Source organism: Thyridium curvatum (genome assembly GCF_004353045.1).
Source record: "Thyridium curvatum strain D216 chromosome Unknown NODE_98_length_142638_cov_87.939612, whole genome shotgun sequence".
In the NCBI taxonomy this organism is placed as follows: domain Eukaryota; kingdom Fungi; phylum Ascomycota; class Sordariomycetes; order Thyridiales; family Thyridiaceae; genus Thyridium; species Thyridium curvatum.
Window position 1 is genome coordinate 51,941 of NW_022156853.1, and position 25,703 is coordinate 77,643.

At 56.8% G+C, this 25,703-nt stretch overlaps 6 protein-coding genes across 6 annotated transcripts; 1 reads left to right on the forward strand and 5 right to left on the reverse strand.

Moving 5' to 3' along the window:
* Positions 1 to 113: 113 nt before the first annotated feature.
* Positions 114 to 2,315, reverse strand: E0L32_011107 (uncharacterized protein; the record flags this gene model as incomplete). Its single annotated transcript, XM_031133800.1, has 2 exons — positions 114 to 2,167; positions 2,234 to 2,315. 2 exons carry the CDS (start codon positions 2,313 to 2,315, stop codon positions 114 to 116), a joined length of 2,136 nt encoding a protein of 711 aa, XP_030988673.1.
* A 2,013-nt stretch (positions 2,316 to 4,328) lies between these two features.
* Positions 4,329 to 5,852, reverse strand: E0L32_011108 (uncharacterized protein; the record flags this gene model as incomplete). The annotated part of the gene is made up of 1 exon (XM_031133801.1): positions 4,329 to 5,852. The coding sequence occupies one exon, from the start codon at positions 5,850 to 5,852 to the stop codon at positions 4,329 to 4,331; it is 1,524 nt and encodes a 507-aa protein (XP_030988674.1).
* Positions 5,853 to 10,187: 4,335 nt separating this feature from the next.
* E0L32_011109 (uncharacterized protein) lies at positions 10,188 to 11,679 on the reverse strand (the record flags this gene model as incomplete). The annotated part of the gene is made up of 2 exons (XM_031133802.1): positions 10,188 to 10,686; positions 10,805 to 11,679. The coding sequence occupies 2 exons, from the start codon at positions 11,677 to 11,679 to the stop codon at positions 10,188 to 10,190; spliced, it is 1,374 nt and encodes a 457-aa protein (XP_030988675.1).
* A 1,011-nt stretch (positions 11,680 to 12,690) lies between these two features.
* E0L32_011110 (uncharacterized protein) lies at positions 12,691 to 14,126 on the reverse strand (the record flags this gene model as incomplete). Its single annotated transcript, XM_031133803.1, has 2 exons — positions 12,691 to 13,854; positions 13,926 to 14,126. 2 exons carry the CDS (start codon positions 14,124 to 14,126, stop codon positions 12,691 to 12,693), a joined length of 1,365 nt encoding a protein of 454 aa, XP_030988676.1.
* A 2,379-nt stretch (positions 14,127 to 16,505) lies between these two features.
* Positions 16,506 to 21,173, reverse strand: E0L32_011111 (uncharacterized protein; the record flags this gene model as incomplete). The annotated part of the gene is made up of 3 exons (XM_031133804.1): positions 16,506 to 19,064; positions 19,121 to 19,153; positions 19,503 to 21,173. 3 exons carry the CDS (start codon positions 21,171 to 21,173, stop codon positions 16,506 to 16,508), a joined length of 4,263 nt encoding a protein of 1,420 aa, XP_030988677.1.
* Positions 21,174 to 23,576: 2,403 nt separating this feature from the next.
* E0L32_011112 (uncharacterized protein) lies at positions 23,577 to 24,429 on the forward strand (the record flags this gene model as incomplete). Its single annotated transcript, XM_031133805.1, has 2 exons — positions 23,577 to 23,746; positions 23,889 to 24,429. 2 exons carry the CDS (start codon positions 23,577 to 23,579, stop codon positions 24,427 to 24,429), a joined length of 711 nt encoding a protein of 236 aa, XP_030988678.1.
* Positions 24,430 to 25,703: the final 1,274 nt, after the last annotated feature.

Below are 25,703 nucleotides of genomic sequence, written 5' to 3' on the forward strand. Positions count from 1 at the left end.
AGCCTTGATGGCGCTGGGAGATGAGACAAAGATCAGATTAGCGTCGGAGTCACCACCAAACCACATTGTAATACAAGACATGACCGAAAAAAGGGAGGAAAAAAAAAAAAAACTCACCCATAGATCCTGCGTATAAAAGCATACGCAGCCAGGAAGCCGACCGTGCCCGTCAGCAGGCCGTACACGCAGCACGCCATGGCGCTGTAGGCGAAGAAGAGCATGCTGCTGACGAAGCCCGTGATGTGCAGCTTGGCAAAGTAGTACCAGACGCAGTAGAGAAACACCCAGACGGCGCTGCCGCCGCCGACCAGGAAGGACTGCCACCACCAGCGGTAGTTCTCGGAGCACAGCTGGATGTAGATGGTGACGAGGGTGACCTCGGCGATGGTGACGACGAGGATGACCGACACGACGGCCAGGAAGCCAAACACGTAGTAGTAGCCGCTCTTGTCCTGCCACATGGACTGGAACACAAAGAGGAGCTCGATGAAGATGACGGCAAAGGGGATGAGCCCCGCGAGCAGGACGGACCGCGCGCCCTTGATGTACCACGCCTGCTGCGGGATCTGGCGCGGGATGGCCGCCGTCTTGGTCGGGTGCTCCCAGGCGCCGGCGCGCACGTAGCCGTACCAGGAGCCGACGTAGACGAGCGGGGCCTGGATGCAGAGCCAGAGCAGGACGATGGCGATGAGGGTGCCGAAGGGGATGGCGGTGCTCGAGGCCTGTGCCCAGACGAAGAGGTTGAGGAAGAAGACGATGCCAAAGAGCATGCCCGGGAACAGGATGGCCGTGACGACGGTGTTGCGGCGCCAGTCCTGGCCGTCAAACGTCTTGTAGACGCGCGCCGAGAAGTAGCCCGAAAACAGGCCCGCAAACACGAACAGCCCAACACCGAAACTGATAAAGCCGCCCCGGAAGCTGGGGTTGAGAATGCCGACGGCGCTCAGCAGGACCAGGCCGACTGCCATGAAAAGAAGCTGCATCCCGGAACCGACCAATGGCGCTAGCAGGTAGCCGTATACCGGAGCGCGGAATACATCGGCGTGGAGGAGCTTCCACCCTGTAACGTCCTCCAGGGCTTCCTCATCGGACGAGACGTCGGCATCGTTGTCACCCTCCACTTCCTGCTCGAGCAAGCCAGGGGCCTTGTCCTTGGGTGTGCGGGAGCCACTGCCGGTCTTGGACTTGCGCTTGATTCGCGCCTTCTCCTCGGCCGCGGCGTCCTTGTAGCCCTTGATGTCCGTCCTGATCGTCTTGGCGATGATCATCAGGACGATACCGGTGAGCAGCCCACAGATGATGAGGGAGTTGACGATGGCAAGCCAGTGGATCCTCGAGCCCTCCTCCTGGTTGACAAAGTACGGCTCCCACCGGCGGTTCCAATCGATGGTGGGGTCTTCCCGAAAGTACACGGCGTACGTGTAAGGGATCGTCATCTTGGCATCGTCGTCCAGAGCCTCGTCTTCCTGTTCCTGGTAGTACGACGAGTCCGAGTACACGGCAGACGACTCGCGGGTCTTGTTCGACCTCATGTACAGCTCAAAGTTCTCATCGATGTCGTCAAGCTTGGTGGGGCAGCCGGTCTCATCTCGTCTGTTGCTTGGCCCGATGCTCTTGGTATAGACTTCGAACCCGACAACCACCTTCTCGCCCCTCTGCCCGGCCTTACCGGGGGCTGTTCGCCAGCGGATGACGATGGTGTGGTGGTTGTTCAAGAAGTAGCGCGGCCTGCCGGAGGAAGTGTCGGTGAAGCCAAGCTTGAAGCCGGCGGCGTAGTACTTGCGCGTCTTGTCGACGGTGACAAAGCTCGTGGCGCCGGGCAGGTTGTCGACGATCCACTCGACGACGTAGCCGTCCTTGACCATCTCGATGGCGCGCTTCAGATCCCTCCTGGTGATCTCCTGGTTGCACAGGAAGTTGCACTTGGAGTCGCGCTGCATGGCCAACTCGATGTCGGAGGTGGTGATCCGGTCGCCGCGGAGGACCTCGCCGAGGTTGAGCGAGATGCTCTGGCCGCTGAGGATGCCGCCGGACCGGCGCTTGTGCGTGGGCGGGCACACGAAGGGGAGGTCGTAGTAGGCATACTGAAGCTGGGTGTTGTCCGAGTAGACCTTGTTGACGAGCAGGGGTATTTGCTCTTCGTCCTTGTAGCTCTTGATCGACCAGCCTGTAGGGCCCCGAGTTAGCTCCACGACGACGACCGACCTCGAGCGGCAACGAAGGCAATGCTTACCAGGGATATAAAAGGCTTGCGCGGTGCAGAGCAGCAAAAGGAAGGCGAGCCAGCGCGAGCCAGCCTTCGCGGTGCTATGCATTGTGGCGGTCCTGGTGCTGCTTAGATCCGTCGCAATGCTCCAAAGCTCGAAATTGCTACCGCATCAGTGAGAGAGATGAGTTCTTGGAAAGTCGGCGCGTGCCCAAGGACAGAGGATGACCAGCCAAGGCGAGAAGCGGCAGGGCCCGTCGGTTGTCAATCCACGGCGGTTTTCGTCCTTTGTCTCACCTGAATCCTGGAGGCGGACAGCAGGGCAGCAGAGCAGGGGGGGCTATATTGCACAGGCGATCCGTCAATTGGCGTCGCGACGAGGATGGATACCTAGCCGATAAGCCGTAGCAGTTCGGGCTGGCGATGCGAGGGACGAAGGCGTTCAATGGTTCTGGGAGAAAGCGAGTGTAATCGGTACGGAGTACCCGAGTCTGACGACAAATCCTCAACTGCGGTGACTGTATGTCCGAAGAAGAAACCGGGGATGATGTGGTCGCCCCTTTCCCTTTACTCAGCGCGACGTGGAGATAAGGTGGTTTGATGCTCGATCGCCTGGAGGAAATGCGGGCTCCCCTTTCCTAGTGCCATACGTCCGCCCGTACTTGTTCAAGTAGTGCAGGACCGCCCGCTGTGCTCCACTGCGCCTTCTGCCCACTCTCACAGGGCCGTTTCAACCTTAATTACTAGGAAGCCAAATATCGAAACTTCTCAATCCTCCATGATAGGGTTGTAGAGAGATTCGGAACCTGCTTCAAGTTGCATGGGAGAGGGCACTCTGTCCATTTACATAAGGGGAGACATGTTTATCTACAAGTACAGATACTCTGCCAACTGGGTCCCAATACGAAGTCCATGCTCTTGACTCCGCTAGGTGGGTAACCTTGCGCGAATACAGAGCCACGTTTCCCGGTCCCGCAAATCAGCTCCCTCGTCAAGACTTGATGCCTCAATTCTCACAGTGCATATTGTTGCTGGCCATCATCCATCCCGTGATCTAGAATGGTTGTATTCGGTGGATAGATAGTCAAGTATCGCTCGCCTTTCATTAAACCCGTCTGCTGATCTGGACCATGACCTTGCTCTCAACTCATTCCACCTCTCCATGCCAGCTCTGCACCTATGATCTGATCCATCTACCGGCCGCGGCGTTGGCCTACGCCGTTCAGATGTATCCCTTTCCAACAGGTACCGCAAAGAACAGGTACCAGGCGTAACGACTCTGGGGGAGGTCCAGTGTCACTTTTGCGCGGATCTATATTTAGCCTCTCACACGAGATTCGAGTCTAAACTTGACGACCCCGGCACCGCCAGGCGTGGCAGAGCTCATGGCTCCGGTACTACCAGTCCACGCAATCGTCATGCACATACATGCTTGACGTGCCACAAATATCGAGTTCGACTTGCAGCTTGAGCGCACAGTTTCTGTCCCAGACCTCGCCACTGTAGCCCCACTCGGCAGAGAATCACGGTCTCTGTCAACCGGAGGAAGCCCCGGGCTGTTGCCGGCATCCGGCCGGGGAACTCCGGCGGCCCACTCCGGCGCTCATTTCCCTCCACCCCCAACATACGACCTCGCCGTCACAGAGGAATAAAATCCAATGGAAAATACAATCATGACGACTCGACACTGGGTTTCAGGAAGAAATTGAAATAATTACTTCAGAATATTCTTATTCCAGTAGTGTTCAAAACTACTAGGTTGACAAACTGATTATCCAGAACAGACAAATTATCGTGGGTATCGAGGGATATCAAAATCTCGTCCCGTTATAGAATGGCCAAAACCCAGTATCAACGCCAGTATGCCTCTATAAAGACCCGCCCATGCCTCGTAACACATCACCTTAATTTTAATGTTCTCCCAGCAGACAAAGCTTCCAACGCGCGGTGAGCTCATCTCCTCGAACCCCGCCCAGCCTCGTCAACAGCAAGAACGTAGTCAGGAAAAAAATACAACCTGTTCCGAAAACAACAATCGGAAAAGAAAAGAGGTATCATGTATAAAAGACAAAACAAACCCGCAAAAAAAACTCGTCAGCCGGCAAAACCTCCCAACAAAGTTTCAGTTCGCCGTCGCCCTCCGCCGCTGCGCCCCGACGAGGCTCGCATACCCAGGAAGGTCCCCGCTGTGCTGGAACTCCACCGCGGGCAGCGACAGCATCCGCGGGCGCAGGTGCTCGTCGGCCTGGGCCTCCTCGACCGCCGTCTCGAAGTCGGGCAGGCCCATGCCCTTCTGCCCGTCGAGCTCGGCCGCGACCTGCAGCGGCACCGTGACCGTCAGCGTCGTGGCCGTGGAGCCCGACCCGACGACGACGCTCAGCGACAGCGCGTAGGTCCGCGACGCGATGCACGAGTGGAAGGTCGGGATGAAGGTCTTCTTGCCCAGGGGCAGCTTGACGGGCACCTGGAGCGTCGCCCTGTGGCACAGCGGGGAGCTCGAGCTGGCTGCCTTGTTGTTCGTGTTGGTGTTGTTGTTGCCGTCGGAGCACTGCGAGTCGCTAGAGTATCCCGAGTCCCGCCGCTCCGGCGTGAGGTACTGCGTCCACTTGAACTTGTCGAGGGTCGTGTTGAACAGGCTGACCGAGGTGGAGAATTGGTTCCGCCTGTCGACTCCGCCCATCTCGTACGTGCTGCCGAGGTTGGGGAAGGAGGTGATCGGCCCGGAGGCGTAGTGCGTCGTGGCGATGATCTTGCCCGAGATGGCCGTGACCTTGGGCGGCGTGACGTCCGGGGAGACCGGGTCGAAGTTGAGCATGACCTGGGCGGTGGTGTCCGAGATGGCGAGGCCGTCGGGCGTCAGGTGCACCGCCTCGGGCTGGATCGCGGTCGCGGTCACCTTGCCCACCTTTCCGGAGAAGAGCTTCTTCCGCACCGACTTGGTCTTGCTCATCGTGTAGGCCCGGTCCTCCTTGGTGATGTTGAGTGGCGGCTGCTCCGCCGAGGCCGGCAGGATGCGGATCGGCGTCGACTCCTCGACGATCTTGATGGGGACTGAGGGATTCTCGCCCTCCCGGAAGATCCTGGCCTTGATCGAATACTCGACCTGGGCCATATCGGGCGCCAAGTCGTCCTTCGGCCAGTCGCCCATAGTTGGCGGCAAGCACGTGTGTGCCTCGTGGACCAGGCCGGAGTCTGTTGCGTGGTTGCAGGAGGAGATGGTGAGGTGGTAGGGGACGACAAAGTTAAAGGGGAAGGTGTACGGCACTCCCGTCTCGAAGACCCGGGGCACGGGGTACTCTGATTGCGGGATGGGCATGGCCATCTTGAGGAAGATGTGAGTCGATTCCACGGGCATGCCGACGGCCTCGACGCGGGTCTTGGTGACGCCCATGAGGACGATCTGGAAGGTGTCGAAATAGACATCCCTCTGCGGCGTGATGGTCACATGGCCAGAGATCGGCGAGCCCGACGTGTAGACCTTGGAGCTGAAGTGGTTGTCAATGTGGATGTCGATCAGGGTTTTGGGGAAAGCCGTCTTCCTCGAAGCCATGGTGCCTGTGCGGCTGGCGCTCGAGTTGGAAGGCATCTTGTGTCGGTTCGAGTAGGCTTGCCCGGCCGCAACGACGTCGTTGATAGTGAGAGTCATGCGGGGGAAAAAAGGATGGGAGTCGCAAGCTGTATATGAACTCGAGAGCAGGCAGCCAAGGACTGAGGAGAAATATAGAGTTTCAGGGTGTAAGTGTAAATATAACACCGGTCGGATGGACTAATAACACGGCTTGACTCGATATCACAAGCCACACTCTTGGAGTCTTATACAGGATGAACGACAATTGGATCAATTGATGGTTGAACCTGAGAAATGAGGAAGCAGGCCATCCTGAGATATATGGAGGTGGGAGCGCGACGATCTTATGTATGTCCTGCGTGATGGTTGTCACCCTGGGAGGAAGCAAGCAGAGCAGGGCGTGGGCAGATCGAGCGAGCTCTGGGTGACAAAGCACCCGAAACGGTGCTTTGACATGCAACAGGACCCATCTGACTCATTGGAAAGTACATTTCGGCAGCCATTGCGACAGAGGGATGCGGGATTGGCATCATGGATTGTACTGGAGGGTACTGCAGGAGCAGGCCTTACAGGAACGGTGGATGGATGACTTGGCTGGCTTGATGGGAACTTGGTGCAATTCGCGCCATCCAGCCTGTCTGCCTGGCGCTTGTGCTTGTAGCCCGAAGGGAGCAGTGTGGAGTGCGTGGAGTGCAGCGTCAAACAAGACATGGGAAGGCCACGGTGGGGCTCCAAGTAATGCACAAATGCGGCATTCGATTTACTGGGTCCAACCCTCCGTTTTCTCCTCCAAATATCCCAATTGGGCGTCCGTTTTCTTGGCCCCTCGCGATGCCAACAGCGATAGCGGGATTGGGATGGAGAAAACGACCCCATGCCGAGCCTGCAGCTTCGCTAAAGCTAGCTGCGCCGATGATTTTTTTTTTCTGTCTAGAGAGTTAGGTGAGGAAATGAAAGGAAAGAGAGGAAATTGTGAGATGGCTACTGGCCATCGAGACGCCTGCCCCTTGGCTGGCTTGGCCTTGTCTTGTGATGCTTTGCCCAGATGTGATGTGATGCAAGTCGGCACCCAAACCCGAGCCTGCTATTAGTCTTCCGGGCCTGCGAAACCGGTTTACCTTGAGGGGGCCACATGCCCTCACATACTTTACCAACGAGGGGGCTGTCCCTCCCTCGAAGGACTAGGTCTCACCCACATCCTCCCATACAGATCAGATCAGACACCTTTACTTTGTTAGCCCAGTCAGCCGGGTGTCACACAGCGTTTGGGCGCCACGTGGGAACGGTGAGCACCGGTAGGAGTCATCCATGTCTGGTCGTGCAGGCTAAAAGTTGAGCGAGGACCACCTGCTGGTCCCCCCCGAGGCCCCAGGAGACCCTGGCTGCATCCACTGGGAGGGGCCCCATTCCAATCCATCGATGTCAATCGCGCCTTATTCTCAAAACTCCGCTCTCAATTGACATGCCTCGAAGACTTCTCACCACAAGCGCCTTCTCACGCCCTTTCACGTTCGCATTTCGACGCAAGCGGGGCCGCCTGTGGCTTATAAGAGTCACATATCGATAATCACAATGCTGATTCCAGTGCCTTCTGGTCGCGATGGAAACCAAAAGTGCAATAGAGCATGTCAGAAGCTCCGTGTCAATGGCATTGGATCTCCCTCCCCCACAAGACGAAGGCAGCCATGGCAGCGTAAGGGGTCCCTCCCAATTGATGACCCGTCCTTGTACCCGCATGCAAGACATCTGAACCCAAGCAACTGGTACTTCTCAATCAGGCCACGACGACTCGTAAGGCCTAGAACTTGGGGCCCTGCCGCCGCCATTCACGGCTAGGCCCCAAGCTGACAGCACATGTCCCAGCTTAAGGTTCACAAGCCGTGTGCAAGCCAATCTGTCGGGATATGTACCTCCCGGAGCATGGCGTATGCTAAATTTGTTGTAATCATCTGGACCAATCTGGTAGAGCCGGTGACGAGAGAGACAGAGCGAGCCCAAAGCTTACTTGTTTGAATCAGTTGCATCAAAGCCACTGTCTCTCGTCCACCTTGGCCTGGGTGACAAAGCGCGACACCACCACTACCATTTCTAAGCAGATGCAACATACATCATGGGCGAGGAATGGTCAGGCCAATCGTGGCCCCAAACCACATCCAATAGGGAGGGTCAGCGTCACGGCCAGCCACACGTCAAGCAGACGCAAATTGACGGAGTAATGATGGTTACGGGGTTCTGGAGCCCGGCCTTCGGCGCTCCGATATCGCGCCTCAGCAGAACCCCGTGCGAAGTCCCTTTTTTTTTTTCCTTCTCAGAGCAGCTTTGCGGGTTCCTCCCCGTATGGCCGTATGGGTGATCTCGCTACCGCTTGCTTGTTTTGATCCTCCGCTTCGGGGAGACTGGCAAGATTCTGAATCAAAATCAAAGAGTATTTGCCTTGGCATCTCACACGGATCGTACTCTGGGGTAGCCACTCTCTCTCTGCGGCCAGATAGGTGTGCATCATGGGTTGGCAACAATGATTGATGTGCTGCCTGACTAAACAGAGCTTACAAATTCCCGGCTTAGATAAGTCAAACCTGAATAGCGACTGGGAAGCTTCGTCTGGTCTTACAGAAGGAACAATTAGCCTTGAGCCATTCTCCTGTAGGGCTGACGCAAAGGGCCTAGCGGTCGCTCTATTGCCAAATAAAGGCCTGTCATCATTGTCGTCGTCGTAATCTACCTATACTCTACCTGTAGGAAGGGCGGCCTGAACAGCGATGAAGGGAAACGGTACTGTTCGGTTTCGTTACGGTCGATTCGATCTGGGGGAAGAAATGTGGAGACTGGAGTCACCCACCGTTTTCTTTTCTTGCTAGCGAGCCCCATTTTTATCGGCTTTTGGGAACATGTCAAGCCTACGCCTTTCGAAGGACGCCTTGATGAGACCAGCTAGTGTCACTCACTACTTGTAAACATCTATCTCTTCTCACTTTCGCCGGTATGACTCCGCGCCTGAGCCATAAGCAGTGTCTTTTAGTCGGGAAAGAGGTCTTCCCTCCCTCCTGCCCTTGGAAGCGCTATTCGCGAGGAAAATAAGATTGCACTTTTGTGACGGATGTCGACTCGGTAAGGCAGGCGTGCACATCTATTCCCTTGGAGGTCTGGCACCGGAGCGTGCCTTCCCTTAACTGCAGCCTGGTCCGTGAAATCTGTGAACGAGTAGATGCACTGCGCCGAACTGCTCGGAGTAGTTGCCCTTGGCTGCAATCCCCGAGGACGCAAGACGCACCGCTGCAACTGCACCTCTCTTTCTCCCAAGGGCAAGCCGATCCGCGGATTCCAGAGTCTTGTCAACCAAGCATATACTCCAAAGGGTTAAAGCTCTGGGCTGATAATCCAACGAAGGAGTACCTAAGATACATGCAAGAGGATCGAAGACTCGGACCTTCCTTCGACCACAGCGGTAACCCCCACGGGCGATGCCCCAAATCCTCTCTCTCTTCAAACTGCAAATCAAAAGTGTCCGCTTATATCGCGGGAGTCATTACAAACAACTCCACGGAGCCTAGCAGCCCTCCCCCCCCCGATGCCGCGAGGCGGAGGATCGCCAAGCTTTCAAGCTTTGCTCTGGAACTTGCAGCTGGCTTGCCCTGGAATTGCACCTAGCGTACCCGCTTCCAGGTAAACGATCATGAATCTGGATCTTCTTCTGCTTCACGACGCCCTTTGGTTGCGATTAGCGGGTATTATGAGCTCCGCAGTGGATGGATGACCCCCAGTCAAAGCTCGGGGCTGAGGCGCCGCACGCCTTCCAACTACACGACACGACACGGGTTCTGGAGTTTCGGAGTAATTGGATATTTATCGGATCGGAGAACAACTCACCGCCATCCAGAATTTTTGAGTCACTGGGGGGGTAAAGGGGGAAAAAAAATCTTCTGCTCTGATCCGGCGTAAACTGCTGCTTTCTTTTGACCCTCTTGGATACCTATTCTCTGTGAACTCACATGTTTTCACCTGCACACACGTTGGTCCAGTGCAGCTTGACACGACTATCCTCGATGCCATTGCTGTCTCGCTCTGGCATACACACAAATAACTGATAGTTCTTCTTGAAATCGTTCATTATGTTTGACAGTTCCCAGCAGAGAGACCGCTGCTCTATGCTCCCAGGTATCTCAATGCTTCGAGGACTCCTTTTTTGACCATTCTTTTCTTTCTAATGCATAGAACCCCATATAAATCCCCAAAAAAAAACACCTGTTGATCCAGTCTCGAGTATGCATATTGAAGTTTCCCCCGTGTTCTGTTTTCCCTCTATCCGATTCTAGTATGGCAAGAGATATGATGACTCGACGACATACTACACCCCCCAAACAACAGATTCATACATCTTGAGAAGAAGATAACACACAGGCCCCCACTGCCCCTCTAGTCGTGCCACGAGATGTAAAGCATGATGCCAGCGCCGACGGCAATGGCCGCAAACTGCGTCAGCGTCTTGCGGATCTCGACCGCCTTGTCGGGCCCCGTCTCGAGCAGCTCCGGGATGACGGCCACCGTGCCGACGTAGAGGAACGTCCCCGCCGTGAAGGGCAGCAGCATGTCGCCCCACGTCAGGCTCGTGCCCCAGAGGCCCGACGTCAGGCCGCCAGCCTGCCCGTCGGGCCCAGTGCTGCCGGACCCGCCAAATTCCTGGATCGCGATGCCGATGAGCGTGCCCAGCAGCGCGCCGAGCGCCGTGACGAACTGGGCGCCCATGGCCGCGCGCTTGGAGAAGCCCGACTGCACGAGCAGCGCGAAGTCGCCGACCTCGTGGGGGATCTCGTGGAAGAAGACGGCGACGGTCGTCGTGGCGCCGATGGTCGGGGACGCGTAGAACGAGGCCGACATGGCCAGGCCGTCGGTGATGTTGTGCGTGAAGTCGGCGCTGCCCCAAAGGTGTTAGCTCAGACATCTCGCCCGATCTTGGGCGGGGGGGGGGAGAAGAAAGAAGGCTATGTGTGAAGTTGGTATGTTTGCAAGTCGTAGCAGGGTGTATAGCTCACATCAGGTTGAGGTAGCCGCCCAGCTTGACGCTGGGGTTCAGCTCCTTGCCGGCCTCGGCGGCCTTGGCCGTCTCCTCGACGAGCGCCTTGCCCTCCTTCTTCCGGTTCTTGGCGCCGCCCTTGCCATTCTGCTTCTCGACGGCCGTCGACGACGCCGACGCGGCCGCGTGATCAACAGCAGCATGGTCGTGCCCGTGCCCGCCGTGCGAGTGCCCGCCGTGGTCATGGCCCCCGGCCCCGCCCGTCGCGATCCGCAGGCCCTTGTCCATGGCGACAAAGGTCATGAAGCCGACGAGGATGGCCGCGCCGAGCAGCAGGTTGCGGTTGGGCTCGACGAGCACGAAGCGCGCGCGGTCGGGCTCGTCCTCGCCGACAAAGATCTCGGGCAGCAGGTGGAACAGCGTGTCGCCCATGAGCCCGCCGACGGCGAACGCGACCATGACCGACAGCGAGCCCGGGTCGATGTTGGGCGGGCACAGCGCCAGCAGGAAGTTGGGCGGGCCCGAGATGTAGAGCGTCGCGAGGATGGCGTTGACGGCCGGGCTGCCGGGGAAGAGCACGGCGAAGATCTTGGACGTCAGCGAGCCGGTCGCGTGCGCGTGGGCCGCCTTGTCGGCGTTGAGCTGCTTGACGACCGAGCATGACTGTTGTGGTTGCGGTGAAAAGGTAGGAATTAGCTCGTGCAAATATAGATCATACCTGGGTGTGAGTCCTTGCCAAGAGGGAGGGAAGGGGAATGGCGTCCTTACCTGGAGCTTCTCATCAAGGTCCTCGAGGGTCAGCGACTTGTGCGCGCCATGGGCGATGCCCAGCGAGGCTCCAAAGACCAGCACGAGCAGCAGGAGCCGGTTCAGGCGGGACCCGGCAGCAGGCATGATGGGCAGTTCGGCGTCCTTATAGGTAATAACAACGGATTGAATATGACTGCTGCTGCGGGGGAGTTCAATTCTGGCAAAATGGGAGGGAGCTCTCGTGACCGTGGGACGGGTATTTCTCGCTCGCTGTCCTCCATATACAAGTAATTTTTGGGACAGGGTGGCCACGTCTAATGGAGAGGGAATGCACGGAGCCAGGGGTAAACTTGGTACCTAGAGCACGCGCTTCTTACCGTGGTGCTAACAGCTAACTACAAGTACTAGGTAGGTAAGGTACTACCAAGTTCCGAGCTTGCTCCCCCACCGTGTTTGCTTGGCTTACGGAGTATGTTTTCAGCTCGTGGGCAAGCTCTTATCGATATCAATCGGTGTTGGCCTGTGGAGCTCGAGCTGGAACTGAACGAGGAGAATGAGGAGACAAACTTCAGCTTTTCTGAAGTCTCAAAGCAATGGGACTACTGCATATGTAATGTAGCTGGCAGGCGCACATCTCCGACAAAGGTTGGACGTAGTAGCCACGATCCACTGAAGAAGCCAAATGCACGCATCTCATAAGTACGTAGGTAGTTACAAGATCAGAGAACAAGTGAAATCACATCCACACGTTTGCAAACCGTATGAATTACAGAAAGTGTTTGTATTGACCTTCCATCCCGTGGGGAAGACCACGCTATTCTCTATCACGAACAGCTAGTTAATAATGCCAGGATGCCAAAGGAGTGTGTCGGCCCAATTCCAGGTACGTCCTTGTACCATGCTATAAGTCTATTTGATACCATAAACCCCAGGGCCAAAAAAAAAAGAAGAAGAAAAAGTGATGCATCCAGTCTATATCATAAGTGCTGCTCTTGTTTTCCCTCATATGATTACAAAGTCGTAATGTGCAGCGCACGGCCGGTCAAAACAAAAATCGAGTGCCGACGTGGTGCGATAATCTGTGTTCCCCCAAGACGCCATTTTTTTGTACTGATAAACAAAAGCCAAACCTCTGTCGGGGAGGCAATTATGAATTTACAGAGCCAAGATGGCAGCCATGACGGCAGCAAAGGCAGCACCAATGGAGCCAGACTGCATGCCAGCGACACCGCTGCTGGGGGCGGTGGTGGGCTTCGAAGGGCTACCGGTGCTCACGGTGCCGTTGCTAGAGCCCGAACCGGAGCCGGAGCCAGAGCCGGAGCCAGAGCCGGTGCCAGTCTGGATGGGGCGGAGCGTGGTGGCAGGGGCCGAGGACTCGATCGAGAGCTGCGAGCTAGGGACAGCGTTGCTCGCGCCAGGGCTGCCGGCACCCTCGGTGGGGTTGGGGGTCGACGAAGCGGCCTGGGAAGTCTGAGAGCTGCCAGAACCGGAGCCGGAGCCGGAGCCGGAACCAGAGCTGGTAGCAGTGGCAGAGGCAGAGGCCGACTTGCTGGTGGACGAAGACAGATCAACGTTCTTGCACGAGAGGTCGTACAGCGGGGTGGTGGTCAGCTGGTTGCCAATGAGGCCGAAGCTGGGGTTGGGGGTGTCGGGAGAGGCGTCCTGCATGGTGTACCACCACACGTTGGTCTTGCCGAACATGGGGCAGCCGACCTGCTGCCAGTACGTCTTGGCGTTCTCGAGCGAGGGGACGGCCTTGCCAAAGTTCTTGCCGCTGACGGGGAAGCCGGTCTCGGTGACCCAGACGGGCTTGCCGCCGATGGCGCCCTCGGTAGCCTGCATGGCAGCGTTGAACAGGTTCTTGCTGTTCTCAATGGTGTTGTCGTCGGTGTCCTGGAAGTAGGGGTAGGTGTCCAGGCCGATCCAGTCGCAAGCATCGATGGCAGCCTTGTTGGAGCCGTTGACCCACGAGTTCCAGGTGTCGACGTGGCCGATAGGGGCATTGGCCAGGGGGGTGTTGGCAACGACGTCACGGACCATCTTGATGTACTTGGCCAGGACGTCGGGGCCGACACCGGGGTTCTCCTTGTTGAGGATACCAGTGGGGGAGATGCGGTACAGATCCTCGCTGCCGACGGAGATACCGGCGATCAGGGGGCCGAGCGAAGAGCCGTACTGGGAGATGGCGGCCTTCAGGGCGTTGAGCTCGTTGTTGAAGATGTCCTCGCCAGCCGAGGCCCAGAGACCGAGCAGGAGGCTGGTCTTGGTGCTGATGGCAGCGGGGATAGCAGAGATGACGCCGCTAGCAGTACCGCCTTGCTGTGGATTGTGATAGTCTGGTTAGCTACGCTGATCTAGACCTAACACAGAGGGTAACGTCGAAAACTTACGATCATGGTGTAGAGACGGGCACTGTTGAAAACACCAGGGGCACCGATCAGGCCCTGAGCCGTCTTGAACTCGGCCTCGAAGTCAGACTGCTGCTTGGGAGCGCCGGTGGTAAAGGTCGAGCCATAGTTGAAGCCCTGGAAGGCACCCAGAGCCGTGGAGACGGTCGCGGCGAGAGCCACGAGGGTCGAAGTCTGACGCATCTTGATGATTATGGGACGTAGTCCACCTGTTGTTGTTGTTGTTCTTGTTGGTTGATAGCGAGAGAGAGCTTTGCGGCTTGTTATGATACAGAAATGGGAAGCAAATGTACACACAGCAAGGAACAAAGAAGCAAGCAAGTGTGTTAAAACGACTGTGAGTTAGTTGAACAGGAGAGAAAGAAAGATCAAGAGTGTGGGCTCGGTGGTAAGTGTTTACGAGAGGTCAGGTTATTAATAGCGAGCACAGAGAAAGAACCACACAGAGACCATCCATCATCTACTTGTACGTACGTCTACCCACCCTTTCGTTCAATCATCGGCCCCATCGAGAAACGAGGAAGCAGGAAACATGGGAGCAGGGGGGCTGTCAATGGGACATGGGACATGGGGGACTCTGGTCCGGGAAGGCAAGCTTCGGATCGAGGATGGGAAAAAAAACGCTCTAAACAGCCCACAAGAGTCCACCTCACCCACCCCGAATGCACGCAAAAAACAGATCCACAGCCCAGCCAAGCCAACACAAGCAACAAAACAGCAGCGATCGCCCCCCCTGCGTGGTGGCAGTTGGTACCTTGCGCTAGTGGCAAGCCCTGAGCATCAGCGGCCCCCAATCATTCGCCCGTCCCGAAAGCCACACCACCAACACTTCAAGGTCTGATGGCGGTTGGGCGGCTCATCGACGGGGCCGGCGGGTTTGGGACCTGTCGACTCCTGAACCCCCTGCATCAAAAAGCGCACAACGACAGAGACGGATCCCCACGTTCAGGTACTGATGAGTGAGCGAACAACGAGAAGAGTGGACTTGCTGGGCCTGGAGCCGGTACAGGGCCCACCACCAGAAGCTTCTGCCAAAGCCCGGTTCTGCGGGTGATCAGTGAGGTCACACCCTCTCGTCCATCCATGATCCGCTGCTTGGCCTCGATGTTTCTCCATTTTTAGCAAAGACCATGGTTGCATAAACCGGGTCCTTTTTCTGTTCTCAGTTGTCCTCAGCTCAGCGAATGTTCTCGAGCACCACAAAGTGCGGGCGTGGTACAAGGGAGCCCCCTTCTGCTCCCGGGGCGATCGAGGCGAGCGGATCCCCCAAGCGCCCAGTCTGGATCCACTGGGCCGCGTACGTGCTTGTTCATGTTGGTACCTAGCTCTGTCGAAGCACTCGGAAAATACGAGAAGTCGACAATGCGACCTCACGTCATGCACTGAAATCTCTTCTTTTCCCTGATCTTGCTGTCCCATCAGGGAACAGCACGCCCAGAGATTGGTACGCGTCAAAGCAGGTACCGCACCTAAGGTGCTGTAAATAACACAGCAGCAGAAATCCTGCTTTCCCTCCCTGCTGCTCCTTCCTGACGAGGAGGAGGCTGGCAGGCGCGACCTCATGCCTGCCCCGTACCTGACTGCCTTGTAGAAGAATGCTCGAGTTCCCAGGCAGGCGAGAGCAGCCGGCGCGGCCACTGCCAGCTGAATGTACGGAGTAACGTGCAGTGTGGGTCACTGGGGACGGGGGCTCTTTGTGCGGAATTCCAAGGACACCCACCCGTTCGCCCAGAACAAAACACACAGTCGAGAGCCAAGACGCCACTGTATCATTACTCTCTGCTCTAAGTACAAGTAGGGTGAGACACTCAACACTCTTGTAAATGTGGCTGTGAAGACATTGGTATTGGCCTGTTGGTTCTGTTGGCCTGTTTATGTGCCGCTGTCCTGTGACGGCAGAAAAAACGTGTTCTGAGAACAATATTGAGGCATGCAGGCCCGAGCATGTGCCCTGCCCTGCAGGGCCAATACGAGATGTTATGGTCGAACCGACAGGAGTGCGCACCATGCAGGTAGATGAACCCCCCTGCTTTCCCTGGGTTCCAAATGATCAATTTCGCCTCCCGCTGTCACAGTGTCGGCAATGCTGTACGAGTTTGGGTGGAGGGAAATCAGTATCACCAACTTTTGACTGCATTTGAAACCAGGTTGTGCTCTCCCCAAATGCTCCTCAGGATCTGCTGTACCTCAGTGCCCGCTGGCTGCTCGAACCAGAACACAGATGCCTGTAATAGGTACCCAAGGTATTCCGGGGCTCCACATCCGCCATTTCAAATCGCCGCCGCATGCCAACAGTCATCTGCTCCGGCTGAAAGTAAGGTTTCTTTTACATTCCTATCTGCTCGGGTACGATAGGTATGAGTCTGCCACCTTCACAAACGAGCCATATACGGAGTATGTTATGTTACAAGGATATGCCGGCCCAAAACTCCGATCAAATCTATTTAGATAGCAAAGTTGTTACATCCGTGTTAGCTCAGAGGGTATTCTGCTTCGGCTGTATTTGACCTGGCCAACTGTTTGAAAATCTCGTGACGAGAACACAATTCAAAATCCCCAAATTCATTCAGAAGGAGCATCCTCGGCTGCGTCCATCATGGCCTGCTCATTGTCATCTGCTGGTTCAGCGACAGCAGCAGCAGTAGCCTCGCCGTTCGCCGCCGGAGCCTCCGCTCCCTCCGTCTCCGCCGCCGGGTCCTGGGGCTTCTTCTTGCCGCCGAGACCGTGGTTCACCAGCGGGGTCGTGTCGTTGAAGATGCGCAGGAGCATGGCGGAGCGGTCCTCCTTGGGCAGCATCAGGTTGAGCGAGTGGAAGCTCTTCCACAGCGGCAGCACCGTCGGCTCCATCTCCTCCTCGCCCTCCTCGGGCTCTATCCTCAGCACGCAGCAGCCCATGCCGATCTCCTTGACCCTGTCGTAGATCTCGCCGAGTCCCTCCTTCTCTGCCTCGTCGATCTTGGGGAACATCTCGATGAGCAGCTTCCTCAGCGTCTCCTTCTTGTGCAGGTGGACCACCCGGTTGGCGCCCACGTAGCCCTGGAGAATCGGCATGCCCTCGGACTGGATACGCCACCTGCACACCTCGGCAGACGGAGAGTCCTGCTTCATGAACATCTTGACTCCGCCGTGGATGAACTTGACGCCCTTGCCCTCGTTGGCGGTCAGAACATCCCGAGCAAGGGCGCTTGTGTAGTAGATAGCCTTGGCCGGCTCGCCCAAGGCGTTGCGCACCATGAACCGGTCTCGGGGGAATCGAGAAGACAGGCTGTAGAACTTGACGACATCCTGGACGACCGGGTGTTCTGGCGAGATGTACTTGAATGGTTCCTCGTAAGGGCCTTCGGGCTTCTTCCTGAGCCCATTGCTTGACCGCAGTTCCACAATGTCTCCGACCTCCTCACTCTCAGTGAGCTTTTGTTTCTTCTCAGCGCTGGCATTGGCCTCATCCTCTTCCAAAGGCCTCTTATGGCCTTGCTGTTGCGGCTCAGCCTTGACATCAGCCTCTACCTTGGAAGTGGGCTCCGCTTCCTCTGCTTTAACAGTGGGCTCGGGTTTGGATCCTTCTTCGGCCTTAATAGAGGGCTCGGGCTTGACCTCAGCTGCTGCCCCGGCATCGTTGCCATTCTCCCCATTGGCAGCGGCAGGAGTAGCGCCCGTCGAGACCGGCGCGCTGGGCGCTGCTTTCCTGCTCTCCTCGGGCCTGGCCTTGAACTCGGCCTTCTTCTCGAGAACAGTAATGAAGAACGCACCAGTGTCCTGGAGGTGGGCATAGACCCGCATGCACCGCTCGAGGGGGATGTCGGTGCCGTCGCCCTTTCGAGGGGGCGCAAACATGGTGTCGAGGACCTTGCCGGGGGCGATCCCGTCTGCTGACGCCTTGGTATACTCCTCAACCTCTTGCCAGTTGTTCCATAACCTCGCGGACTTGTCCATGACCTGCCACTCGGTCATGCCCGGTCTCCTCTGGAGCTTGGGCAGCTCGCTGCTGCAGTCGACAATGTCGATCTTCTCGAGCCCGCCGCACCGGTCGATGGCTGCCGCGATAACGGCCTCGTTCTCGACAGGGTTCATGCTGCAGGTAGAATAGACAACCCGGCCGCCGGGCTTGAGCATCTGCAGGGCGCGGACAAGAATCCGCGTCTGCGTCAAGTGAAGACCCAGCGCACTGCCGGGCTGCCACTCCCTCCAGACAGCAATGTTCTTCCGCAGAGTACCGTCTCCCGAGCAGGGCACATCGGCGAGAATCCGATCAAACTTGAGGTATTTGCCGGCCTTGGGATCGTCGGACGGAAGACGTAGAGAGGGGAAAAGGGTGGCATCGTGGTTGGTGACGATCATGTTGGGCGACGAGAGCCTCTTGAGCTGATGGATCAGCATGTGACTTCTCTTGTAGTCGGCGTCGTTGGCAATCAGGAGGCCCGTGGCTCTGCCGTCATCGCTAGGATCCGCATCCATGTCGACATTGTCGTTGGCCGCCGCAATCTCTGGAACCTCGAGACCTTCCTCTCGTGCAAATTGCTGCAAGAACTTGCGGATACGTCCCTCCTCTCCTTGATGAACCATTTCCAAGAGCTGAGCTGCCTTGCTGCCCGGGGCGGCGCACATGTCGAGCACAGCCATGCCAGGCCGGACATCAAGCAACAGAGGAGGGATCATGCTCACCACCTCTTGCCTGCTGATGTTGCCGACAGAAGTCTCGGACACGAGGAACTTCTGGAAGGCCGCGAAGGGAGGAAAGCGCCGAACGATGTTCTTGGGGGTGGTCATGTCCCAGGCCAAATTGTCGGGATACCACGGGACTGGCTTGGGAGGCTCAACAGCTTGGCCGTCGGTGTGAGTAATCTTTGTGATCTCCGGAATGTATCGCGTCTGCAGGAGTCGCTTGACGGCAAGGGCGTGGCCCTTGGAGCCGCAGAAGCGGAAGCTGTTTGGCAGCTCCCTCCTCAGCGCCTCCCAGAAGGCTTGCTTCTCAGGGCCGTCGTCCAGGCCGAGAAGACCGTTGTAGTACCTTTCGAGCCTCTCATGCTCCTTCACAATCGCTTGGTAGTTGGTGTAGCCAGGTCGATCGCGCCCTCCTCCGCCGCTGCGGCCACCACCGCCTCGTCCACCTCTACCTTTTCCCTTGTGGAAGTTAACAACAGTCCTTGGCGGCACTAAGCCGAATGAATGGCACATACCCTGAATTTTCCGCGACCCATTTTCTTGCTGCTCTGGCGCAGGCAAGTTCAATTGTTCTCAACGGAAACGCCTGTGGTCAGAACAGGACGGTTCAGTAACTCGCAGGCTGGCGCTCTGGTCAGAAATGGTAGTCGAGGAAAAAAATCGTCGCAGAGTGTAAGTCCAGCATTGTAGCTGCCCCTCAATTGCGCTAAGATATGCGATAAGGTTCGGTGACAGGATTGATAACGATAAGCCTCAAGCTGGGACATATGAGCTTGACCTTGATCAGGACACGGAAAGTAGGCAGGTACGGAACAGTATTTATATTCTATTTAATCTTACAAGATGTGACATTTATCGTTGTACATGTGCTTGTCTTCAAGCATCCAGTAGTCCTACAGTCCAGTGCACGATCCGATCCACTCCTTGGCCGTTGATCGCGCTGACCGGGATGGCTGCGCAATCCTTGGTCCAGGCTCCTTCGATACCGCTCGGATGTGGAAGATCTCCGCGTGTGATGCCAGCCAGGTACTCTCTCAGCCCCTTGAAGTTTTCTTGGGTATTGGGCAGATCTCCCTTGGTAGCCACGACAAACCACGGCTTGGCTGCAATATGCAGCCCAGAAACGCTCTCTGGGGGGGTAGGGTAGTCAGCAACAGTCATGGTACCCGGCATCCACGACGAGGCTGGGTTAGAGTCAGTGCTGTCGCTCCACTCGATGCGCGCGTCTCTCTCTCGGTCCCGTTCTTCGTCCTCCCTCATCTGGGCATATAGGCCGACCTCGTTCCACAGGGCGTTCAAGGCCTTGACTGCATTGCCGGCGCTCAGGTCTATCACAAAAGCGAGAACACCAGCGCGCTCAACATGGCGGAGGAAGGCAATACCCAGTCCTTTGTCGAGGTGCGCTCCCTCAATCAAGCCAGGAATGTCGGCAACGGTGAACCTAGTCCTTTGGACCACCTCAGGATCCTCTTCACCAACCACCCCCGAGCTCTCATCCGATTCTCTTCGGTAGCTCTTAAATATTGGACGACCCCTGTTGTTATCCAGAACAACAGTGCCGATATTGGGCTGCAGGGTGGTGAAGGCCCAGGAGCCCACCCGTGCTCGACTGTTGCTTATTGCGCGCAAGAGAGTGCTCTTCCCAGCATTGGGCAGACCGACTAGACCGACATCAGCTAGAAGCTTGAGCTCGAGCTCAAGGGTCATGGACATGGCCTTTTCACCCTTGGTAGCAAACATGGGTCTTGGTGTCTTCTTTGAGACAAAGTGCGGGTTTCCGAGGCCTCCAACACCGCCGGCGGCCAGCAGTATTGGCCTTTGGGTAGGCTTGGAAAGATCGAGATGCACTGGGGCTGCAGGCTGGGCATACAAGCGCTGCCGGCGAGGCAGCCTCGGCAGCTCGATACTTTTGGCATCCGATTTCGACATGCCTGGGTAGAGCAACCACTTCTGCCGAAAATGATTATCTTCCAAGTCCGGAAGATCATCGTCCTCCTCTTCCGAGTCGCGGTGAGCGATTTCCCGCCGCCTAGCGGCCTGCACCAGAGCGACTTGTTCCGTCTCCGGGTCATCGCGACTGATCTCTTTGACCACGGTCCCGACGGGCACAGTCAGGATGACATCTTCGCCCCGCCGGCCATTCTTCGCACTACCCTGGCCATGTCTGCCACGTTCCGCTCTTATATATCTCCTTCGCGCCAGCTTGTGCAGGGAGGTCTCGCCATGCACAGCCTGGATGTAGATGTTGCCGCCATGCCCGCCATCGCCGCCGTTGGCCGGGCCTTCTGCCAGGTAGAGCTCTCTGAGAAAAGATATGCAGCCGTGACCGCCGGCGCCGGCGTACACTGTCAACTGAGCCTTGTCGGCGAACGTGGATATCGCGTAGTCATCTGGAGTTGGGTCGAGTCTGGTGGCTTGAGGTGGAGGTTGCGCCTCGCTCATGTGACGGCGCACTTGTCGGAACGCAGTGCTGATGCGAGGGGCAGCACTTCTGGCGGTGGAACGGACGAGAGACGGGTAGAGGAAGGGAAGAAAGAAGGGAACCGAAGACGAGCAGCGGGCGGCCATGGTTGCGACCTGCGCCGGAGAGCTGTCAGTTGAGCGAAGCACAGGGCAAAGCAGTTGATCTCCTGCATGTGCGCCTGTGACATGGGAAATTTTAGGTCGAGCCAATCTCTGATAAGATAAGAACAGGCTGACGGTGCCACCCGACCCGAGCTAGGAAAGGGGGAAAACAAGAGGATGGATCGGTCCCAAATCAGCGGGTCTTCAAGAAGAACAGACGGCCTTCAAGCTTGTGGACGGATTGCCGGACTGGGCCCGACCCTCGTTTCCGTCTTGCGTTCGAATGCATCGATCTGAAGTCGTCCAGGATGGAGCATTCAGCCATTGCCTTGCCTTGGGCCATGGCGACGAATGGCAGCACAGAGGCTGACCGAGAGGAAGCTGCAGCAGCAGCTGTGCCATTTGTACGACGTTGATGGATGCCTCACCAAATCAATTTGATACGGACAGACAGCTCCTCGGATCCTGCCGGCCTGGCCATTCATTCGGTAGATGGAAAGGCGACAAGCATCTTTATACTTGGGAAACAACCAAGGCAGAGCTTTCCGAGGCCTGATGGTGCCCGGGGGGCCTCAATGCGCCCTGCCTGCTGCCACGAAAGGACGAGAGGCACCGGATGCGTGAGAGATGCGGTGAGCAGCCGCGCCAGACATGCAGCGGCTTTGTTTGGTCTCTTGTGTGATGATCTGGTGTCGGCCATCACATCCACATCCGCATCAGAGCACCCCACTCTCTAAACAGCTCGCCCGCCTCCTCACTTCCGCCCGGCGTCCTTTTCTGCCGTCCATTTGCTCCGGTTCATGCACTACTTACCCTTCCTCTTCTCTCCTCTCCTCTCACTCTCTCCTTCGTCCTCCCAATATATGCAGGTTGTCTTTCGTGTAGAGTACAATGCTTGGAGCTGCATGCGTGGCCGCCCGATCCCAGGCCTAATCAACCGCGACCCAGCCCAGCCCAGCCCATCCCATCCCATCACATTGGAAGGTTGAGGTAGTCGAGCCATCCGGCTGTAGGCTAGTGTGCTGTCTTGCATGGCTATAACTTTGACTTGTCCTCCTCGTCCTCCGCTTGTATGCATGAGCACCCACCCATGCATTCCTAGAATTCTTTTTTGTGCCCGACTTACATAATATCGCCTCTTCTGTCTTTTCCCTCCCATTGACACGAACGGTCTTGGCTATATCGAATTTCATGTGAGGAGCTTGTTTCCCCCCGCCCTCTCTCACATTCACTTGGACGAAAGACGACCGATCGTGTGGCTGTCCTTGCAAGGTCCTTGTGGGCAGCTCTGCATCTACCCACCTCCTTCTCCCCTTCTTCCCCGGACTACGTCCCCTTTGGTTGGTGCCGAGCCCGCACCGGAAGACAGATCGGGCGGTGGAGAGAGCACGTCGTCGATTGGGGCCAGCTCAACCCACACACAACACCAACTCCGGGCCAGCCACCAGCAGCAGGGCATATATACATACATGCTCGCTGCCCGCCGTCCATTGGGCTGCTGCAAGCTGCAATCGAGACCGTCTAGACAGTGGCTCGCATTCGAGCCACGACAGAGACACCCAGCCCAAACGTGGTTAAGCTTGCTGCCCTCGCAACGCCCGCCTCACCACTGAGAAAAGGCTTCGACCCTCTTGGATCATCACGAGGCGTGCTCCGGTGCATTTGAGTGCTCCCACGTCTTCCCACATCTACATTGCGTTTTGCCCATCGCGTCCTTCGTCCTGCAACCTCTCCGCCAAACGACGCCACCACCAACGTGCTTGTCCTTCCCATCCCCCCCGGCAATTTTTTTTCCCTCTTTGCGGCATCACGCAACTCGGCTTTGTCGTGCGTGTCTTGGCCCCCTCCGATCCCTCTTTGTCTTCTTGCTGCTAGTCTCCCGCAGTACTCCGGCATTCCTGCCGTGTTGTTTGTTGTCCTCGTCCATATCCATCCCTCTCCTCACGCGGACGGCTCCAAGCATCTCTCCGCAGCATCTCCTGCTGCTGGCTACTGCACGAAAGAACGAGCTAGCAACGTATCAGTGGTCTCCCCCCTGGGGTACCCCTCTAACGCCATCTATCATCCTCACTTTATCTTGCGTCTTGCTTCTTACTAAGGTGGGTTTATCTCGTTTCCTTGTCCCCATCTTCTCACACATTCCCTTTCTCTCTTGCTCCCATTGCTTCCCCAGACCGCTTTCGTCTCGGAGCCTCCTTTGTCCTCCATCACCCGTCCTGCTTCACATGGTCTCCCGCATGTTTCTGGCTGGTCCAGCGTCACGGCCGAAGAGAGAGCATGAGTGTTCCCATCGGGGCAGCACCCTGCTTGTATTATTAGATATTTGCTTCTTATTCCTCCTAAATACCGTCGTTGCGAACCTGGTCCCGGACATCGTTGTCTCTCGACCCCGTCACACACTAAACCATGTATACCAGACACTACAAAACCAGAAAGTCCGTCGTCAGAATGGATCCGGACTGTGCGATATGCCGGGCGCCGGCAAACGCCCAATGTGAGTGCGAGGCGAAAGGTCTCGAGGTGGCCATCCGGCAAGCCGAGCAGAGGGTGATGCAGTCCATCTACAATGACATCCGGTACGTTGTTCAGAACATCTTCAGCCAGTCCTGGCCTCTTTTGATAAGCAGTCATGGCTGGAACTTTGTGCATATATATATATATATATATGTACCCCATATACACGATATTGCAAGGTAGCTAACACAATCATCCTCACAGGACGTGGGTGCGGGAACACGCGCAGGACTACATCCTCGAGTACTTCCGCCTCCTGACGGAGCGCCGCAAGCAGGCCCACAGCCAGGTCATCGACCGCATCCACGCCGACGCCTACCGGTACTACCGCGCCGCGCCGCACCCCTCGGACATCCACCAGGCCGAGGCCGCCCTCAAGCGCCACATCGACGAGGACTGGCAGGCCTCGGTGCAGCGCTACCCGGAGGTGCTCGAGTACTTCTACGGCCTCGTCGAGCTGACCCTGCCGCCCGAGGACGACCCCTCGGTGCGCGACCCGCCGCTCAGCGCGCTGGCCGGCACCAAGCGCCTCGGCACGAGGCGCAACAGCGCCGCCGTGCCCGGCACGGTCGCCAGCGCGCCCAGCCTGCCGCCCGAGCCGCTGCTGCGCGGCAGGACGCCGCCGGTGGCCATGGCCCCCGGCCCGTTTATGGAGCGGAGGACGCCCGCTCCGCGGGACCGGCGGAGCGGCGGGTTCAGGGCGCCGCCGCACGCGCCGCCGGGGTCGTTCTACCAAGGGTATTGAAAATGGGAGCTTGTTGGGTTGTTCCCCGACCAAATATGCAGGTCCTATTTGTTATTCGACCACCCGCCGACAATCGAAGAAAAAACTACCACCACCAGGCTTCACACCACGCCCATACACCCGACTCGACCAAGATACATATCTTGTATTTCCCTTTGTTGTAATTTTTTTGACCAACGAAAGAAATGTCTACGAAGTCTACGAGATCCACAACCATCATATCAACGTTCCAACGAAGAATACTTTTTTTCCCTATTTTTTTTGCATGGAAGATCAAAAGGGGGGTCAAAGGGAAGGGAAGGGAGGGCAGGCAGGCGATGGGGAGTATCTTCTTGTTTTGAAAGACTGGGCGTGTTGCATAGCGGGCGCTGCGGCATTTCTCATATTATACCTTTTTTTTTCATGTTTCTAGACGGCATTCCCAGTTTGGCAACCCCCAACCCCCCCTTTTTGTCTTCCGCTGGGCGTTTGTGCGGCTCTTCTTATTTTTTTCTATCTATCTTCATCACTCTGTCTGCTTTTGTTTCTTCGTCCGTTCTTCTTTCCCTTTCATCACCGTTGGCCCCCGAGTCCGGTGGAACTGGACGGACTTTGTCGGGGCTTTGTTCAGATTCTCTCACAGCCCTTCCTCCTTGAGACTTCAGCCTCTTCTTACTGCTTCCTTCTACCCCTCCCATGACCTGTAGGACTGACTCTTCCTGTCGATGAGCGGAGGATGAGGACGGTACGGGAGATAAGGAGCAGGGTGTTTGTCACACGGCAACGAAGCCAGAAGCGAGCAGACGAGAAATGAGACTATGACTGCCTGCCTACAGCTGAGACTCGCGAGGGTACCAGCCGGGATATATGTATGTATGTACCAAGCATAGCTACACCGTAATGACACCGATGGGATGGAAAAAATGATAATCCTGCTCCTGTTGGGAGAAACATGACGAATCTTCCCGCTCCTATTGTTTCTCATTTCACGTCAGGGGGAAGCTCCGGCATCAGGCTATGCATACAGCACGTGTGCCCGATAAGAGCCTAGCGAGCGATGCGTAATGCTTGCCTGCTCTCCACGAATAGACATCCCCCTCGACAGTGCTAACCGAAGCAAATCAAGAGACACACGCAAGGCTGACACCACCGGTAGAGGGGGTTAAATAGCGTTTTTTTCTGGTTTTCAATGATCGGAGTAACCTGCAAGAAGAAGCTAGATTGCAAGTCCCGAAGTTGTCTCTAAAAGGGGGGGGGGGGTGGGGGAGAGGATTGTGACTCTCTTCTCTCAATTA